Source organism: Acomys minous, assembly GCF_964271855.1.
Source record: "Acomys minous genome assembly, chromosome: 9".
Taxonomy (NCBI): Eukaryota; Metazoa; Chordata; class Mammalia; order Rodentia; family Muridae; genus Acomys; species Acomys minous.
The window spans coordinates 92,780,225-92,801,535 of NC_140490.1; the positions used below are offsets into that span (position 1 = coordinate 92,780,225).

Sequence of the window (21,311 nt, forward strand, 5' to 3'; positions counted from 1 at the left end):
TTCTCATTAAGATAATTATTTTTGTGCAGTAACACTTGATATTTAAAATTCAACTTTTCTAAGTAGTAAGCACTGTGCATACTTTTTACGTATTTAATGTCCACTTACTGTCACACTGAATTAACATATGCTAATTTTCTATCTGTGCTGCCTAAGGCGGTGGAATCTGGCAAACAAAACAGGACACCTGTACCAGGAAGAAGTGGGATCTGGCAATGATTGCTCTCTGACTTCCAAGAAACCTCTGTCCCTGGCTTTCCTCAAACTCTACTGGTCACTGCTTTTCTAGTCCCTTTTCCTGGCTCCTCATTTCTGTCCCAAGATATCTCTGGTCCTCCGCTCTCTCTCTTAAGAGCTCTCAGTGCCAGGACTCAGCTGCTGACTGCGCCGACTGCTCTAAGCCCAGCCTTCCTTACTGACCACCTTCTCTGCCCCTCACTCTCTTGTAAGCATCTGGATACCATAGAAATCCGACACTGAGTGTCTACTCAGAATTTATCCATTTCTCCTATAATGTTTTCCCTAGATAACAATTATTTTGTTTTCTATTTGCTAAAAACAAAAACTTTTGAATTATTCTGGTTTTGTTTGTTTTTTTAATTTAGCCAATCAGCCAGATATAGTTGTACATGCCTTCAACCACATAGCCCCAGTACTCTGGAAACTGAGGCAGATGGATCTCTGGTGAGTTAAAGGCCAGCTTGGACTACATAAATTAAAAAAAAAATACACATGCATATGTATGCAAATCATCTTACTTTCACTTCAAAACATACCTAGAATATGATCCAGTTTTCTACCTTCCCAGCTCTGGACCACCACTGTCTCCAGCCAGGGTCACCGTGGCAGGCACACCTATGACACCTCTTGGCTTCTGCTCTTACCCTCTACAGTGTATCAGCGCAGCCAACCCAGACCACTCGCTTCCCCTTCCAAACCTCCTTTCTCTCAGGGTAAAATCTGAAGCATTTCTTTGGCTTCCAAGACCTACCCTCTATACAACTGAACCCATAAAGGTCACATAACATTAGCATTTCTAACTGTTCCCAGAAGCCATAGGTAATCATATAAGATCCCACAGCCTAGAGTAGATTACCTTCCTTTGCAGTCCTGGTCAAGGAGGCCCCCAAAATATAAGTAACTGCCATTGCTGACTGCCCACCAGAATTTAACTGTACATGACAACACACATCTGATCAAGGACACAGACATCAAGCTGGTACCTAACTGGAAGCTTCCTACCTGCTGGCTAGCTCACGAAGTTCCCGAGGTACCACGCAAGCTGCTAGGGGAAAATGGTTATCAGTGGTCTCTGTTGTGGACTGCCCACCTGCCAGGGAAGATGTATACTGGTGCAACAGTGGCAAGTCTGCTATGGGGGTAACCTATCACTTTCTGACTGGAATTGAGACCCACTCCACAGGAAGAAATTCACATACTGTAAATCTGGTCAGAGGCTGAGGAGGCTGCAGGCCTTAGTAGGAAAGATAATGCTGTTGTTTTGTTAAACAGCCATGACAAACCTGCCAAACTGTCTGCTAACCACTTTGCTTATGTTCACTGATTAGTACAGTGTCAGTTTGGTCAGAAGTAAGCAAAACACCCATAATGTTAGAAGAAAAAAAAAAATGAGGAGGGAACCAGGCATAGTGGTGTTTGCCTTTAATCCCAGCACTTGAGAGGCAGAGGCAGAGGCAGGTGGATCACTGTGAGTTTGAGGCCAGCCTGCTCTATTATGCAGAGAAACCCTGTCTTAAAAAAAACAAAAAAATAAAAAATAAAAATAAAAAATGAGGAAGGTCAGGATGGGGCGGGGCCCCGGGGAGAGAATAACGGAAGGTCAGAGTCAAGACACATGACAATATGTGTGGAAAATGTCACAACGAAGCCCATTGTTATATAGTTAAGATATGCTAATAAACTTTGTAAAATTGTACATTTTTAAAATACTATTCCCAAACATAACTTGAAAGGGTACAAAGTTTTTCAAATCTAGAAGTTTCCTTAACTTCACAAGAAACCAAGCAACATATTTCCTGTATATTTAGGCAAGTGAGTTAGTATTTTTATATTTATATACAGAGATCATGTCCCACATCCTTTAGTTAAAATACCAGTCTTGCCGGGTGGCAGTGATAACGCACACCTTTAATCCCAGCACTCAGGAGATAGGGGCAGGCAGATCTCCGTGAGTTCGAGGCCAGACTGGTCTACAAAGCAAGTCCAGGACAGCCAGGGCCAAAACAGAGAAGCCCTGTCTTGAAAAACAAAAACAAGCAAACAAACAAAAAAGCCAGTCCTGTAGCCTGTGAACTCTAAGACGCACACTGGTGGTATGTATGTACATGTATATGGGGTCTGCTTTTTGTAGGCATTAGTACATGAGTGTGAAGCGGGCATTTGCACGCACGTGTGGGTTCGGAGGAGGACATGAGGCACTGCACTATAGTTCTCTGCCCTATTCCACAGAGCTGAGCTCGCAGGCATGCGCCATGCAGTCTCTTAAATGAGTGCAGGGAGCTCAAACGCAGGTCCTCACGCTTGCACAGTGAAGCTCTGATCTCAGCCTTCTCCTCAGCTTCGATTTTTAAAATTTTTATTTTAACTATCTATTAATCTCTTAAACGATTTTATAGCTTGGGAAAGCAATCCAATTGCTTACTACAAAACAACAGCAATCAAAATGGTGGTGGTATAGTGGTGAGCATAGCTGCCTTCCAAAACAACAGCAATCAAAATGGTGGTGGTACTGGCATACAGACAGACCAATGAGACAGAATGAAAAACCTAGAAATAGCCTTGTGTGGTCCAAAAAAAATTTTATGGTGGCACTAACACCATTCAATGGGGGAGGCTGGAGGTATCAGGCTTCTTAATAAACAATGCTGAGAGAAGTAAAACCATCTATGAAAGAAGGAAGTTGGACCTCTGTGCCGCTGACAGAAATGAACTCAAGGAAGGAAATGTAGCTCAGTGGCAGAACACGTACTGAGCATGTGAAAGGCCTATACAAAGGACAATATAACAAACAAATCCACCCCGCAAAATGGATTCAAGACCCGAGAGCAGCAAAACCTTAGGCAGCAGGGCAGTTCACGGCATCAACTCTTACGTCCTGGATGTACACCAAAAGCCCACGCAAGAAAGGACGAAGAATACAAGGTGATGCAGTGGAAGTTTAGTTTCTTTAAACTCAGTTATATTATGCAAATATGTTTTCATTTTAGTCCCAAGTGTGGGATATGAGGCTGTTTTAGTTGTCCACAGCAGTAGACAATTTGCCTCCTGCAGGCTCTGAGAGAGGTGTGATCTTCACTAGCTCTGGATAGCAAATTCTGGGGACTCTGCGAGGGTATAAATACCAGAGCCAAGAGGGGGACCGGGGCTCCAAGAAAAAAAAGAAGGCTGCTGCCGTCTCCCCCCCCCCCCCCCCCCCCGCCCCACACACACACCCTGATGCTCCTGGTTACTGTTGATACAGTTGGATGAGAAACTGGAGATACGCTGAAACAAAGATTAGACTTGCCCCAAGGAACCGGAAGACCTTAACCAGCAGGAAGCAGCTAAAGAGAACTATGCCTTCTCTCCCCACTAACCTTTCTCTCCTACCTGGTATTGGGGTATTGGAAGGAATTGGGGAGGAAGAGGGAGGGAGAGTATAAGAAACCCAAATAAAGTAGATAAAAAGTACAACAAAAGGTAACATGCTGGTTCGTCAGGTAAAGGCGTTTGCTGCCAAACTTGAAGAATTGAGCTCCACTCATGGAACACACACGGTAGGAGAGCCCACTCATGGAGCACACACGGTAGGAGAACCCACTCATGGAGCACACACGGTAGGAGAGCCCACTCCTGGAGCACACACAGCAGGAGAACCCACTCATGGAGCACACACGGTAGGAGAACCCACTCATGGAGCACACACGGTAGGAGAACCCACTCATGGAGCACACACGGTAGGAGAACCCACTCATGGAGCACACACGGTAGGAGAACCCACTCATGGAGCACACAGGGTAGGAGAACCCACTCATGGAGCACACACGGTAGGAGAACCCACTCATGGAGCACTCACGGTAGGAGAGCCCACTCATGGAGCACACACGGTAGGAGAACCCACTCATGGAGCACTCACGGTAGGAGAACCCACTCCCACAAGTTGTCCTCTGACTTCTGCAGACACGCACTCCTCACTTGGCACATAATAATGATAAACAAAATTGTTTCTAAACATTATAATAAGTAAATTTTAGGTAAGCCTGGTCTATAAAAAGAGTCTAGGATAGCCAGGGCTTTGTGTAACAAAGAAACCCTGTCTTTAAAAAAAAAAATGTATTTCAAAGGAACTCAGAATTTGCTAGTGAATTAGTCCACAGTGCTAAAGATATTACTCTGATAAGCAGAAAAAGAAAAATCTTAAAAATTAGGCGTATATAGTCGGGCGCAGTGGAGCGCTGCTGTAATCCCAGCATAGGGACACAGAGGTAGGCAGAATGCTGTGAGTTCGAGGCCAGCCTGATCTACAACGCAAGTCCAGGACAGCCAGAGCTAGACAGAGAAACCTTGTCTCCAAAAAAAAAAAAAAAAAAAAAAAAAAAAAAAAAAAAAAGCATATATGAAAAGATTAACAATACTTCTCAATATATTCTAAATTTCCTTAAAGATATTTATCCTTTTTTTCTTTCCTAAGACAGAGTTTCTTTGTGTAGCCTTGGCTCTTCAAGAATCTCTCTGTAGACCAGGCTGGCCTTGAACTCACATCAATCTACCTGCTTCTGCCTCCTGATTGCGTCACCATGGCCAGTGATATTTTATTCTTAATAAATATCTTTATTTACATTTTTAAGTTGTTTATGAAATGAATTTATATAATTCAAAAGAATGAAAAATAACTTATCCAACAGCCAGTAAGTGAGACCTTCCTCATAGGTTACCAATGTTACCACTTTTGTAGACTTAAAATAACTTAGCAAGGCATTGTGGTCGAGGCTAGCGTGGCTTACATAGCAAGCACCAGAGCAGCCAGGGCAACACAGTTAGACCCTGGTTTGTATGTTTGTTTGGTTGAAAGTGAGGGAACCCATAAAATAAAGCTTAAGCCTAATACTAAAACCACAACAAAAATTCTGAGTCATGAAAATAATTTACAAATGACTGTCAAGGATCAAAGGCTTACATAATGAAATCTATATGGTAGATAAATTTGAAATAGCTACAAATTGTTTTTAAAGGAAAAAACTCGTCTTATATTAAATATAACTACATACCTGAAGCAAACCATACTTAGTTTCTACATCATAAAGTTTATAATCCTTAATGTCTGGAGAGATTGAAGAGGGTAGGTTTTCCCAGTTACCAAGAACATTGGCTAAGCTGGCAAAAACTGGTTCTGTACAAAATGCCAAGCAATCCCTGTTTCAAAAGAGAGAAAGAGTTACTATCACTTTACACATTACAAAAATTCAATACACATGAAATGGCAGATATCCTATCAAATCAAGGAGAGACTCTGTGGCTGACCCCAACTTGGCTGCAGCATTACATGCTAACCACACGGGATAAATTACTTAACCTTTTAAACTAAGTACTGTGACAAATGTTAAGTCAAGAAATAAAATATTTCAATTGTGCTTTTTAAATGACTGCCTGAAAAACAAAGAACTGACTAAAAAACTGTTTCATTAAGCCCATTATATACTTAATCTACAAGGCTATAATTTTTCAAAATACGCTCCCAGGCACCTGCAGCTCTCTCACACACACCACAGAAGCAGCTCAGGCACCTGCAGCTCTCTCACACACACCACAGGAGCAGCTCAGGCACCTGCAGCTCTCTCTCACACACCACAGGAGCAGCTCAGACACCTGCAGCTCTCTCACACACCACAGGAGCAGCTCAGACACCTGCAGCTCTCTCACACACACCACAGGAGCAGCTCAGGCACCTGCAGCTCTCTCACACACACCACAGGCGCAGCTCAGGCACCTGCAGCTCTCTCACACGCACCACAGGAGCAGCTCAGACACCTGCAGCTCTCTCACACACCACAGGAGCAGCTCAGGCACCTGCAGCTCTCTCACACACACCACAGGAGCAGCTCAGGCACCTGCAGCTCTCTCACACACACCACAGGAGCAGCTCAGGCACCTGCAGCTCTCTCACACACACCACAGGCGCAGCTCAGGCACCTGCAGCTCTCTCACACACACCACAGGCGCAGCTCAGGCACCTGCAGCTCTCTCACACACACCACAGGCGCAGCTCAGGCACCTGCAGCTCTCTCACACACACCACAGGAGCAGCTCAGGCACCTGCAGCTCTCTCACACACACCACAGGAGCAGCTCAGGCACCTGCAGCTCTCTCACACATACCACAGGCGCAGCTCAGGCACCTGCAGCTCTCACACACACACCACAGGAGCAGCTCAGGCACCTGCAGCTCTCTCACACACACCACAGGAGCAGCTCAGGCACCTGCAGCTCTCTCACACACACCACAGGCGCAGCTCAGGCACCTGCAGCTCTCTCTCACACACCACAGGAGCAGCTCAGGCACCTGCAGCTCTCTCACACACACCACAGGCGCAGCTCAGGCACCTGCAGCTCTCTCACACACACCACAGGAGCAGCTCAGGCACCTGCAGCTCTCTCACACACACCACAGGAGCAGCTCAGCCAGCAAGATGACTCAACAGGTGGAGCTTATCTTGCAAGTCTACTGCCCTGGGCTCAACTCCCAGAACCCACATAATAGTGGAAAGAGAGAACTAACTCCACAAAATTGCCCTCTGATCTTCACACACACACACACACACACACACACACACACACACACACACACCATGACGTGCACACACACATGTATACATCACACACCCAAGTTAATAAACTGAAAGAAGTATGTTTAAGGTCCTAAAATTCTATAATGTTTAAACTGCTGTATAAGAAACCATAGGGATTGAGAGAGTACATTGGCCCATCTCACCTCAAAAAACTTCAAATATCTCAGGAGCTCTAAGACAGTAGATCAAATTAAAACAAAGGCCTCTTCACAATAGGAGATGTGAGCATGCTTCTTGGGAGGCACAACACACAAGACTGAGAAACAGCGCACTGGTGAGTGAGGGCACTGGCTCAGGAGCCAAGCTGCCAACTCCCAGGTCTGCCATCCCAGCCAGAGTTTAAACAGCGTTCTCAACCCTGTCTCTGTTCTGTGCAATTATGAAGCTGACATGAGTTAAGGAGCGCAGGGTATCTAACACAACTTTGTGCATGGTGAATGTCTGCATCTTTGTCTCAGAGTCATGAGTGGGGAGAGATTTTAAAGCTAGGAACTTTCAGAAAGCTAGTATGTAAAACAGACTAAAGCAGCTGTCCTGGCTGAGGGGAGATGCACAGCTTGGACTCCTCTACCCACAGAACACAACTGGCTGACAACCTAAGACCTTCTAAATAAGACAGGAGGATGGTGGGCTGAGGAGGAGAAAACAAGTAAGTTTCAAAAACTGGTAGAAAATGTTACAAGGCTAGGATATCTAAAGGACTGGTCCAGTCAAGATGCATAAATCTTATTTTCTGATTATCTCTGCAACATTTCCTAAGCTTATCATTCAGTAAAATTGGTGGTAAAATAACTGAAGGCTACAGACTGACAGACGGGACACAAAAGGCTTGATGTCAGAACTGCACTTATATACATATGAAGGTGAACCCTGAATAATCAATTAAGAAGCGGCCAGAACTTCTAGCCAAATATCTAGTAGATAGCAAGATCATCTATTTTCTTTCTCTCCCCCCCCCCCTTGATTTTTCAAGACAGGATCTCTCTGTGCAGCCTTGGCTGTCCTGGACTCACTTTGTAGACCAGGCTGGCCTTGAACTCACAGAGTCCACCTGCCTCTGCCTCTGCCTCCGCAGTGCTAAGTGTGTCCAACCATCAACTTCCAAGCAGCGCCTTATTCCAGTCTCCTCAGATCTGCTATGACAACTAAAGGTAACTCCATACAGACTCGTGACAATTGGGGAAAGTAGTAATATTTCACTCGACATATGCAGGGACTTGCTGGTTAAGAGGCTTCCAGACTGCTCCTGCAGAGAACTCAGGATTTGTTCCCAGCACCACACGGTAGCTCACAACCATCACCAACTCCACTTCTAGAGGTGACACCCTCTTCTGGCCTCTGACGGTTGCACACACGGTACACATAAACTCATACAAGCAAACACACATATACATAAAAATAGACACATACATGCACAATATAAATTTTAGGGTAGCAAATGACCCATAAGAGCTCAACACTTACTTTTCAGAAATGTTGTTGATAATATTTGAAACAGAACAAATAGTTACTTTCGCCTATTTATTCAGGACATTTCCTGTACGAATTTTTAAATTTTTACCTTGATTCTTCTAAAGGATGCTGGACAGTAAGAAGGCGAGGGTGTCGTAGCCGGGTTAATTGTTGGACTCCTCGTTTTAAAGAATCGATGATTTGATCCTTTTCAAATTTTTGGTATTTGTCAATCAGCTTTTTATCAAAGACAAAAACAGCTACTTCCTAATTAAAAAAAAAAAAAGCACATAGCTAATTTTATCATGAAATGTATAAAAGCAGTAAAATTATGAGTATCATACAGTCTATAAACAAATAACTAAAACTAATGCTATAGAAATTTTAACAATACTGCAATATACCAATTGAAAAACTAAGTAAATAAAGATACAAAAATCTAAATATATTTAGAAGCATAAAGCCCTTATAAGGAGACCACAGGAATATCCCCATCTTGTTACTGTGTTATATGAAATGCACACAAACTATGTGCCATTCAGTTCCTCTATGTAGTTTTTGTGTTAGTTATTTTTTTAAAGAGGGCTGACTCCAGTCACTGTTGCATCCACGCACTCCATGACTTCAGGGCCATGTCCTCTGCCTGTCCTGGGCAGACTTTGTTACTCCTGTGATTTGGGGGGGGGGGGGATTGTTTGTTTGTTTTTCCAAGATTTATTTATTTTATGTATATGAGTGCTCTATCTGAATGTTTGCCTACACACCAGAAGAGGGCATCATCACATTATAGATGGTTGTGAGCCACCATGTGGTTGCCGGGAATTGAACTCAGGACCTCTGGAAGAGCAGTCAGTGCTCTTAACCGCTGATCCATCTCTCCAGTCCCTCTATGCAGTATCCTTAACTCAAACAAAAATTTTTAAAGTGCTTAAAGACTCAAAATGCTGTTCATAACAACAGTTTCATACAGCCCAGGCTATGTAGGTTAAGGGCAACTGGACTTGAAGGGTGATGGAATTATAGGTCGGCACCACCACACCCAGCCCCACAACATGACCATCCCTGGCAGAGAGCCTGTCTTTATAAAAAAGACAAAAACAAAAAACCTTTACTGAGTTTCCTATTATAAGTGTTATTTTCTGCTAAAGCCCATCTGATCAATGCTACAGGCCTGATCAATGATCTGCACACTCAAGATCAATAGCATCTGTGCAAGATACAGAAAAGTCTCATTCTATCAATTTAGTAGGAATACATTAGAACTGAGTAAAATGTTGTGATATAAATTGAATGCAACTCTATCCATGTTTTTTTAAATATCTATTTTATTTGAAGTATTGAAGCTTCTACCTCTCTTCCACCAACCCTTTAACCTTGGGTACGAGAAAAAAAGGGTTAGTGGAGAGAGGGGCACCAGCAAACAGCTTTTCGTCTCCTGGCTGTTTAAGGTCCGTGAGTTCTTCTGGGACAATACCGATCTCCATCAACAGCAAACACAGCAAGCAGTCTCGTCCTAGCATCTCTCCATCTGTCTCTAAGCTGCCACAACGTCTGTCTCTCGTCTCTCCAAGCTGCTACATGCCATACTTTCTCTCTCTGGGCTCTCCTATTTACCTCCCGCAGAGTCCTAGACCACACCCCTCTCTGTGCTGCACAAGGTAGACAACTGCCAGCTGGCAAAGACCACCCCCCACAGGAGGTAATTACCAGCTGGGGGCACACTAAAGCCCAAACTAAAATCCCACACTTGGGATTAAAACAAAGACATATTTATGTAACATAACTGAGTTTATAAAGAAGCCAAAAGTTCCATTATACAACTCCTATGTCAGAAACATTTAACATCTCAGAATGTAACTAACAGAGGTTAAGGTCCAATTTCCAGGGCCAGTGAGATGACTCAAGTTAAGGACACCTATGTCCCACAATCAATCTGAGTCCAATCCCTGGGATAAAAGGTGGAAGGAAAAAACTATCACAAGATACCCTCTGACCTCCACATCTGTGCCATGGCAAGTGCAACCACATTCATTCTTTGTCACCTGCCTCTCTAAGAAAATACAATTTAAAAAACATCTTTTAAGAATCCAATTTCTTGGCCAGGTGTGGTGGTGCACACCTTTAATCCCAGTACTTGGGAGACAGAGGCAGACAGATCTCTGTGAGTTCAAGGCCAACTTGATCTAAAAATGTGAGTTTCAGGACAGCCAGGGCTGCACAGAGAAGCCCTGCCTCAGAAAAAAAACAATAAACAATAAAATAAAATAAAATTTTTTAAATCGTACAAGTGCAAACTGTAATACAACTCTTGCCACTTAGTCCTATCTTGACTGTGAACTCAACTTCTGGCTCTTTTATAAAAGAAATCAAGCCCTATAGCTAAATTTGCAGGCATTTGTCTACCAAAGACTTAACAAATTAAGTGTTTCTAAAGCCAGCTGATTATTTATAGAAACAGGTAACTTTTGCAGTTATGTGAAATTACTGAGCTAAATCTTTTTGGGGGATTACTTGATTCTTCACAAGAATCTCATCAGACATATATTAATTTATAGTCATCCCATTAAAAGAGGACATTAAAGAATGAATGTTATAAAGACTATCTACAACAAGATGACGAGTCAAGACTCAAAATACCCAGCCTTTAATCATAGAGCAAATATACCATTCTGTTAGCTTAGAAATAACACAGAACAGCCAGGTGGTGGTGGCACACAACTTTAATCCCAGCATGTGGAAGGGAGAGGCAAGTGGATCTCTGTAAGTTCAAAGCCAGCCTGGTCTATAAAGAATTCCAAGACAGCCAAGGCCACAGAGAGAAACTCTGTCTCCAAAAACCAAACACACACACACACACACACACACACACACACACACACACACGGAAATTCATGTGACACACACTTTTGGGATGGGGTCAATGAAGTTGAATAACAGCTTTAAATCTCATATACTGGTTGCATAGCCTTTATACAGAAACAAGTGTTTGGGACCAGAGCTATCCCTGATATGACATAGAAATTTCAAAATGCATGAACTCTCTTGAGGATAGGATGCAAATCTAAGCATGCAATCCACTGCTTCACATACACTCTACACCAGGTCTCTAAATAATTTTTAAACAGCAAAGACCTGTATTTTGAATGTAATGTGCTACATGAAACCAAGTATAGAATTTTCTACTTAACACATCATGTTGTCACTCAAATTGCTAGAACTGTTCAGTTTAGATTTTTAGACAAGGATGCTCAAACTGTACATACACTCTATTTTACCTCTTTTGACCATTAGGAAATATAGCATAAACAGAAGGCAAAGGTCTCAAATGATACTAATTAAATCTAAAGACAAATGACCTCAAAGTGCAGGAACTACCTCACTGTTCACTTGTATTCATGTAAAAAAAAAAATTTATTTCAGTAAGTGCTCTTCTATGACACCTTTTATAAAAGCATCTAATTTAAATGTGTTTTTCACAGTGTCTTTTTAAAACACATCACATGAAATGGCTGTAGGATTCTTGCCATCTCACTGCTCTTAAAGAGGAACACTCAGTTCATGAGGAAAAAGAAACACAATTCTATCAGAAGATCCTGAATTTACTGCTCTAGGTCAAAGATGGCAGAGATCACAACAGGTTATTCCCCCACGGTAGAAAGAGACCAGCTTCCAAAAGTTGTCCTCTGAGCTGGGTGTGGTGGCACATGCCTTTAATCCCAGGTAGAGGCACAGCGGATCGCTGTGAGTTTGAGGCCAGCCTGGTCTGCAGAGCGAGTCCAGGACAGCCACGGCTATACAGAGAGACCCTGTCTCGGAAAAAAAAAAAAAATACAAAAACAAAAACAAAACAAAAAATAAAAGTTGTAAAAAAATAAAATAAAAAAATAAAATTTGTCCTCTGACTCCTTATGTATTATCATGGTACACACACTCTCCCCCCCATCCCCCCCCATCCCTCTCTCTCACACACACACATATTCTCTCTCTCTCTCTCTCTCTCTCTCTCTCTCTCTCTCTCTCTCGTGCGTGCGCGTGCACACACACACACACACACACACACACACACACACACACACACACAATCTCTCTCTCTCTCTAAACAACAATCAAAACCACTAGGGCTCAGTGATAGAGCACTTTCCTGGCACGCAGTTGCCAACCATCCTTAGGTTTAATCCGCATTGTCAAAAAAAAAAAGGTAGAGAGATTGCTTTAAAGGTGGGGGCTGGAGAGATGGCTATGTGATTAAGAGCACTGTCTGTTCTTCCAAGGGTTCTGAGATCAATTCCCAGCACCCATATGGTGGTTCACAACTATCTACACTGAAGTCTGCTGCCCTCTTCTGGCACACAGGCAGACATGCATATACAGCACTCATACATAAAATAAATAATTTTTAACAAAATGTAATAAAATATACCCATAAAATTTACTAACCTACAATCATTTTCTTTTGTGATCATTTTTATTTAAGTGACTTGATTGGTACATTAAGTTTTATAAAAGTCTACACAATATAAACAAGCCTTACCCACAAATATTGGCATATGTATAATACATGAATACTCTGCAGTAATCAAAGTACTGTTTCTAATCCTAGACTTAGCAAAGTGAATAAAATACAGACAAGAAAAGGTTTTTTATGTGACAACTACTCTATGTGTCAAGCTACTCTAGGATGGGTTAGGTGAGAGATGGGAAGAAGCTCAGGGTAATCCCCAGCCACACACAGAGTTACAGGCTAACATCACCCCATGAGACCCTACCTCAGATAGATGGATGGATGGACAGACAGGAGAGAGAGACACACACAGACAGAGGACAGAACGACAGACAGACAGAAAAGCAAGCTCAGGGTAATCCCCAGCCACACACAGAGTTACAGGCTAACATCACCCCATGAGACCCTACCTCAGATAGATGGATGGACAGACAGGAGAGAGAGACACACAGACAGAGGACAGAACGACAGACAGACAGAAAAGCAAGCTCAGGGTAATCCCCAGCCACACACAGAGTTACAGGCTAACATCACCCCATGAGACCCTACCTCAGATGGATGGATGGATGGACAGACAGGAGAGAGAGACACACACAGACAGAGGACAGAATGACAGACAGACAGAAAAGCAAGCTCAGGGTAATTCCCCAGCCATATATGGAGTTACAGGTTAACATCTCTACATGAGACTCTATCTCAGATTGATGGATGAATGAACAGACAGGAGAGAGAGAGAGAGAGAGAGAGAGAGAGAGAGAGAGACAGACAGACAGACAGACAGACAGACAGACAGACAGACAGACAGACAGACATAAGCAAGCTCAGGGTAATCCTCAGCCACATAGGGAATTACAAGCTAGCCCCACTACAGGAGACCTTATCTCAGATAGACAGGTAGATAGATGATAGATAGATAGATAGATAGATAGATAGACAGATAATAGGTGATAGATAAAGATAGACAGGTGATAGATAACAGATAGGTGGTAGATAGATATAGATGATAGATAATAGATAGAGACAGATAGACAGATAGATACAGATAGACAGATAGATACAGATAGACAGATAGATACAGATAGACAGATGATAGATAATGGATGGATAGATAGACAGACAGAAAGACAGACAGTTTAGCTAAACAAGCTATATCTAGCTTTGTTACCCCTAAAGAAAGAAAACAGCTATACAGCTATCTAACTAGAAGTTCTAGGAATCTACTTCCTGAAGCACTGTGGGGGTGAGGAGCAATAAACATGACTTCAAAGTCAAGCTAACTGCCCTATTTGAAAAAAATCATAAAGATAACTTTGCAAAATGTTTCTTCTACTTAAAAGTATAGAGCTGGGTGAGTGGATAAAAGCATTTGCTGCCAAGGCTGATGACCTAAGTGCCACTTAGTAGGGAGGACGATTCCTACCAGCTGTCCTGATTCCACACGTGTGTGTGTGGGTGTACACACAAAAACACATGTACATGCACACAAAATTAATGTAATTTTTAAATGTTAATAGAGGTTAGATATTTAAATAAGACAAAAACTGCATCATGTTTTAATTACTTAAATTAGCAGCCTTACAAGTTATAACCCTAACATATAAAGCAAGAGCATACCAATTTTTAAAGGATATAAGTACGTATATATATGGTAAATATCTCTTATTATACAGTTTAGCCAAAAATCTTATTTCTGATTATATTTTTGTAAAATACAATTCAAAGATCAGAAAGCCCAATGAGATTTTTTAAAGGAGTAAGTATTCAGAAAACCTCTCAATAAGATGTTTAAAAAAGTACCTATATTCAAATAATCATTTTTCTTAAGATTTATTTATTTATTTACTATGTATACAGTGCTCTGTCTGCATGCACACCTGCATGCCAGAAGAGGGCACCATGTGGTTGTTGGGAATTGAACTCAGGACCTCTGGAACAGCAGTCAGTGCTCTTACCCTCTGAGCCACCTCTCCAGTCCCCAGATAATCATCTTAAACCTAAACATGAGACTCTAGAGAAAGACTCAGTTACCGAACTATACAGACACTCAGTGAGATAAACACTATGTATGCCTGCAATTACATAGCATTCTATAAGTTTAGGAGGTGAGAGGGAAATATTTATCTGAAATTTCAAAACATAAATAGATCCTCCGTGCAAATATCCGAACCTAAGAAGAGTAACTGTGACATCGTTGGTAGGGATGCACAGAAACTAACAGCTGCTGAAAGTGGATCAGCTTCCATCTTGTGTCATACACGGACCCAAGCACGGAAAAGGTTGGTGCAGGACAGACAGAGCAGTGTGGGCTCCACGGTGCTGCCTCACGTCTGTCCTGGAGCACCCCAGCAGTTCTTAGGTAAGGAAGGGCCGCAAGCCCCACGTGACAGCAAGTGCCCATCATCCCAGCACTAGGCCGGCTGAGGAAGAAGTACTGTGGGCTGAAGACCACTGGGTGTCAGGTGCCAACGAAAAAGAATTCAAAACTGTATTTCTGTTTTGGCAAAATTTTTTGTTTGTTTTACTGGTCTTTTGCTTGTTTTGTTTTAATTTTTGGTTTTGTGATTTTTGTGTTTTGTAATTTGTTTTTTTAAGAGAAAGAACATAAGTTGAGTGGGTAGAGAGGATACGGAAGGAGTTGGGAAAAGAGGAAAATATAACAAAAATATATTTTATGAAAAAACGTTAATAAAAAAAAAAAGCAAACAAAACCTATGTCCACCAAGAACACTGATTTATCCAGAGACTTGATGCCGCCCCTGCCCCCTTAAGCAATACACTTAAAGGAAGAATAAAGCCTCCTGGGAGAAGCCTGCTCACACATCCAGTTAACAGCTGAGAGCAGGGCTGTGGCTCTACCACCGGGCCAGGCTCTCCTGTCCTATGAGCTTCAACTTTATCATGGTGTTTTAACCTCTGAACCACTGATGCCAACACCTGCTCCTACACTCTCTGCTCAGGCATAAAGACAGATAGTTTATTCCATGTCCTTAATAAAAATGCTTAATTCTGTAAGCTTGGTGTGGATTTTCATCTTCTTCATAGTCACTGTGTAACGATGTATTAGTCATCAAAGTTCCCCACCCCCAAATTACAGCACCTAACAATATCAAAGTTGTCTTTGCTTATTAAGGACACACTGTGATAATCCTACAATGATAAAAGCAACATTATTTCTCACAATTTATCTTAGTCACTCAGCAATATACTATTGAAAGTGACTAGAGAAGCACTAATTCATGGAAGACGCTCTGTCCCTTACAACTTTATGATTTCTCAACCAGTCACTTCTTAGTAACCACTCTCTTTTTAGACAGACTTGATGAGTTGAAAGAGAAAGCAAGGTTCAAAACTGACAATTTAGATCAACCACCATTTAAAATAAGGATCAACTTCGGATTTCAATAGATTTCCAACCAAATGACAATAAAAAAATTTCTACAGGAAACTTAAACCTGAGTATTTCTAACTTTAACAATTACAACAGACACTGATAATATGTTAGCGCTACCTGAGCTAGCGAGACGTGGGTAAAGGTGCTCGCCAACAAGCCTGGCAACCAGACTTCCAACCCTAGGACCTACAGGCTGTAAGGAAAGAGGCATCAAGTACAAGCTGTCCTCCAGCACAGGTGCACAAATAACATTAATTTTTCACAGGGGCTGGAGAGATGGTCCACTGCTTAACAGCACAATTCACATTCTCACCCCAAAGACCCTGAGCTCCGCCCCAGCGCCTAGGCAAGGTGGCGCGCAGCCACCTGTAATGCGGTTCCAAGGGACCTGTTGCCTCTAGCCTCTTAAGGTCCATGCATGCATGTGCCCAGCCCCTACCCCACAAATACACATAATAAACTAATTAAACAGTCATTCATTACATTTCTAAGAACTATCTCCTGGTCTCTTAAGCCAATTTTGTTTAATATAACTTAATCAAACTACTAAAAACAAGTTAATTTGCCAGGTGTGGTGGCACACTCCTTTAATCCCAGCACTCGGGAGGCAAAGGCAGGCAGAGAGCTCTGCGAATTCTAGGCCAGCCTGGTCTACAGAGAGAGTTCCAGGACAGCGAGGACTCTCTTACACAGAGAAACTCTGTCTTGAAAAACTAAAAACTTTAAAAAAAAAAAAGTTAATTTGAAAAAAATTTTAAACAATAAAATAAATATACCCAAACATACTACTTATTATATTTCACAATTGTACCTCTCTAGGGGCAGTAAAAGCTATCAGGTTCACCAGTACACCAAAATAAGTAAACATAAATGAACAATAACTAAATTGTAGAGAAATCTATTTCCTCTAATCCTACAGAATAAAAGAGCAGATAACACAGCAACTGGGCTGAGGTGCAACTCAGCGGTAGAGCCCTCACCTAGCACATCTGAAACCCATGCTCAGATCTCTAGTACTAAACTACAAAAGTACTAATACAGCAGCATCTCAATGCTGGCAATTTTTAATAGGATATTTTGTCAGTAACATATTGAAAAACATTACAATTTACAGACCGAGTTTTTATCCTAAAACATGCACTTCACTGAACATTACCATCTAATATGCTCACATGGCTTTTTATCTTATTGCTCAAACAGAAGGGAATTTCTAGATGACAAGGCACGTGCAACAGTGAGTCTACACGCAGGAGACACAACGGGTACTTAAAGGCTCTGATTTCATAAAACAAAGTGAGAGCGTCAGAGCCCGTTTAAGATTCCACTCAAGGGCTGGGCTGATGGCTCAGTGGGCAAGTGCTTGCTGTGCAGACAGGAGGATCCGAGTCTAGATTCCACGCAACCACACAAGAGCAGGCAGAGCAGCACGCGCCTGCCCAGAGGACACAGTCTAGACAACCAGTGAGCACTAGGGCCAGTGAGAAACCCTGCCTCAAACGATAACACGGCGACCGACTGAGGAGACACCCCAGTGCTGGCCTCCAGCCTCCACAGACACACTCACCCAAACCCAGGATGGGACACACAAGCTCAAGGACATCCCCAGCCGCACAGTGAGCTGGGGTCGGAGGCCCGCCTGGACTGTTTCAGGGGGAAATCCAGTCAAGACCTTTTGGCATTTCTCAATACAAAAATGAATTCACTCTGTGGTTGTTCATAGGTGTGCTTTTTCAAATTACATTCACAACTAACCTGCTTTGTTGACTTCTTTGTGCCATTAAAAATCTTCCATGCCAGCCCATTGCCACCACTGGCAATGTGTCGCCCAACATCAAACTCTCTAGTGACAGGATTGCCCATAACAGCACTAGTGACATCAGCTGTTACTTTCGTAACAGTACTCTTCAGTTTATTAAGCATGGACTCCATGGCTGCAGGACTTGGTAGTTCAAGTAACCTGGAAACACAAAAGGAAATGGAAACAATGAACGTTTTTTACTTGTCCTAGGCACATATTCACAGTAAGTTTTTAAAATGTGCCCCTCCCAAAAAAAGAGCAATAGAACCCATATAAAGTTGTAAGTTGATTTTTGTCTTCAAAGATTGTACCCGTAAGTATACATTTTAGTCTAGAACACACTCCTCACAGTAAAAACAAAATAAGCCCATGGATGGATGGATGGATGGACGGATGGACGGACAGACGGACGGATGGACAGACAGACGAGCCCTGAAGTGATCTAAGAACATTTTCTTTTTTCTTTCTTTTTTTTTTTTTGTTTTTTGTTTTTTTGTTTTGTTATTGTTGTTTTGTTTTGTTCTTCGAGACAGGGTTTCCCTGTGTAGCCTTGGCTATCCTAGACTCACTCTGTAGACCAGGCTGGCCTGGAACTCACAGCAATCGGCCTGCCGCTACCTCCCTGAGTTTTGAGATAACAGGCGTGCGTCACCATGCCAGGCCCCTCTTTTTTTTGGGAGGGGGGTTGGTTTTTTGAGACAGGGTTTCTCTTGGCTGTCCTGGCACTCACTCTGTAGAGCAGGCTGGTCTCAAACTCAGAGATCCACCTGTCTGTGCCTCCTGAGTGCTGGGATTAAAGACATGCACCACCACTACCCAGAAAGAACATTTTCTAGAAGGAAACTAAGTGCTGCTTGATTCCGTAGTGTGCACCCACAGTCCCTGTTATTCGTGACACTGAGTCAGGAGGATCCCTTTAGTCCTCCTGACTAAAGTTCAACACCAACTTGGGCAACATTAGTCTGACCTCATCTCAAAACACAAAACAAGCTGTGCCTGTGGCTCATATGCCTAATACAAGTTCTTAGAAGGCTAAGGTGGGAGAGCTGCAGCAAGTGAAGGCCGATCTGACCTTCAGAGTGAGGAGGAGCAGGAGGCGGAGAGGAGAACAGTGAGGAGGAGCAGGAACAGCCGAACAAGGACAGCAGAAGGGAGGGGAAAGCACAAAGGCCAGGGGGAGGCTCAGAGGGGAAGTGTGCGCCACAGAAGCCTGACAGCACAGGCGCCTCCAGAAAAGAACAGACGCAAGAGACAAGCACCCAGACTGCAGCACCCCCACCCAGAGAGACAGACAGGAGAACACCCAGAAGCTCTGGGCGAGCTGACTGGGCATCCAGTAAAGAAAATACGCCCCCTCCAAGAGGTGAAAGGCAAGAGGCAGCGCCTGAGGCTGTCCTCTGATTACCATAGGCATTCATTCCATGGCTTGCCTTCCTGCTCTCTCACCTTCTCACCCGCCCCGCCTCTTTCCCTCCCTCTCTTTCTTGCAAGCCAAGAACAAATAGGTAGTTTTCTTCAAGGTACTCTGGTGCCTCACATTTGACCATGTCCCCTGGAGGGGGAGACCTGGTGGCACTCAGAGGAAGGACAGCAGGTTACCGAGAAGAGACTTGATACCCTATGAGCATATACAGGGGGAGGTAATCCCCTTCAGGAACAGTCATAGGGGAGGGGAATAAGGGGAAAACGAGAGGGAGGGAAGAATGGGAGGATACAAGGGATGGGATAACCATTGAGATGTAACAAGAATAAATTAATAAAAAATAAAAAAAATTTTTAAATCCCCAAAATATAGTTATAGGAAATTTTTTCAGAGAATACATGGGCTTAGGCATTTCAAAATAGAAGTTTCTAATCTAAAGTCAGATAAAGAATTCAGAGAGCACCAGGTGATGGTGATGCCTTTAATCCCAAAACTTGGGAGGCCCAGACAGGTGGATCTCTCTGAGGCTGAGCCAGCCTGCTCTACATAGAGAGTTTTAGGACAGGCAGAGCTACATGGAGACTATCTCAAAAAAGAAGAAATGAGAAGAGAAGGAAAAAGAAAAAGAAAGAAAGAAAAGAGGCAGCATGGAGCTGTGACCCCAGGGAGAGAGAAGACAAAGAGGAAGAACCTCGGCAGGGCTGCTCAGGGTTCTACCAAGTGAGGGAAAGAGCACAGCTCTGACCGACGACAGCCTAGCTGAGCTGAGGACTCATGGCGGCTCGCCCTCCTATTCTATCATCAGCAAACCTGTGTTAAAGCTGAGTGTGGTAGAGTACACCTGTAATCCTAGCACTCAAAAGGCTGAAGCCCTTTAATCCCAGCAGAGACAGAGGCAGGCAGATGAACTGCTGTGAGTTCGAGGCCAGCCTGGTCTACAAAGCGAGTCCAGGACAGCTAAGGCTAACACAGAGAAACCCTGTCTCAAAAAACCAGAAACTAAAAAGGCTGAGGCAGGACAATCAAAGGTTCTGGGCCACACTCAATGACCAACAGGACAAAATTACAGGTCTAATATGCCTGACAGATCCCCAAATTGAGAGATGAAAAACAAGAGATAATGCAGTTATTTTCCAAACTATACAAATTTCCAAGAAATTCAGTAAGCCACAGAAAAAGATAAACACAAAGCAAAACATGCCTAAAACTATCCACTGACTGATTCAAAATCAGGGACTGAGTCTTAACGAGTCCACAGAACAGGTAAATTATAGACAGAGCAAAAATAGCACATTTTTCAGACTTCACATCAAGAACTATGGATGTAGAGATTAATTCACTGAGGTCTGTAAAGTGCTAACGCAGTTTACCAGGCTGCACAGATGGCTCAGGTGGCTGCTCTTCCAGAGGACCTGGGTTCAGTTTCCAGCCGCAATTGGTGGCTCACAACATTCTTAACTCAAGTTCCAGGCTCTGTGGCCACTGTGCACACTTATGGTACACATGCAGGCAAAACACTAACACACATAAAAGAAAATAAATACAACTTGTTTTAAAAGTTTACTTCAAACTATATAGGTTGCGAGAAAAACTGTCAAAAATCAAAGTGAAATAAAGACATCCAGGAAAAATAAATTTTAAATTGCAATAAGGAGGTAGCAAAATCAAACTACTTAAAAAGCAATATTCAACTATAGCTTCTTATAGGAAAATACACTAAAATATGTGATCTAATAAAAATGACATAAAAATAAGTTAACATAGACATGGCAGACTATAAAACAAATAAGACATTTTGTAATGACAAACGTATCAATTCATCTTCAATTGTTGAGTGTCTATATACCCAACAAGACAACTTTAAAACAAATGTAGCAAAAAGTCAACAGAATTAAAAAAAAA

At 42.6% G+C, this 21,311-nt stretch overlaps 1 protein-coding gene across 3 annotated transcripts in view; it reads right to left on the reverse strand.

Moving 5' to 3' along the window:
• SCYL2 (SCY1 like pseudokinase 2) overlaps positions 1-21,311 on the reverse strand; it is a 54,396-nt gene that overhangs the window by 25,439 nt on the left and 7,646 nt on the right. For all 3 annotated transcript variants that reach the window (XM_084794633.1, XM_084794632.1, XM_084794634.1), the window contains exons 2-4: positions 17,941-18,145; positions 8,406-8,563; positions 5,268-5,412 (exon numbers count right to left, since the gene is read on the reverse strand). In XM_084794633.1, coding sequence (XP_084650759.1) covers positions 5,268-5,412; positions 8,406-8,563; positions 17,941-18,117 — 480 coding nt within the window. In that variant the 5' untranslated portion in view covers positions 18,118-18,145. The remainder of the gene's footprint in view (positions 1-5,267; positions 5,413-8,405; positions 8,564-17,940; positions 18,146-21,311) is intronic.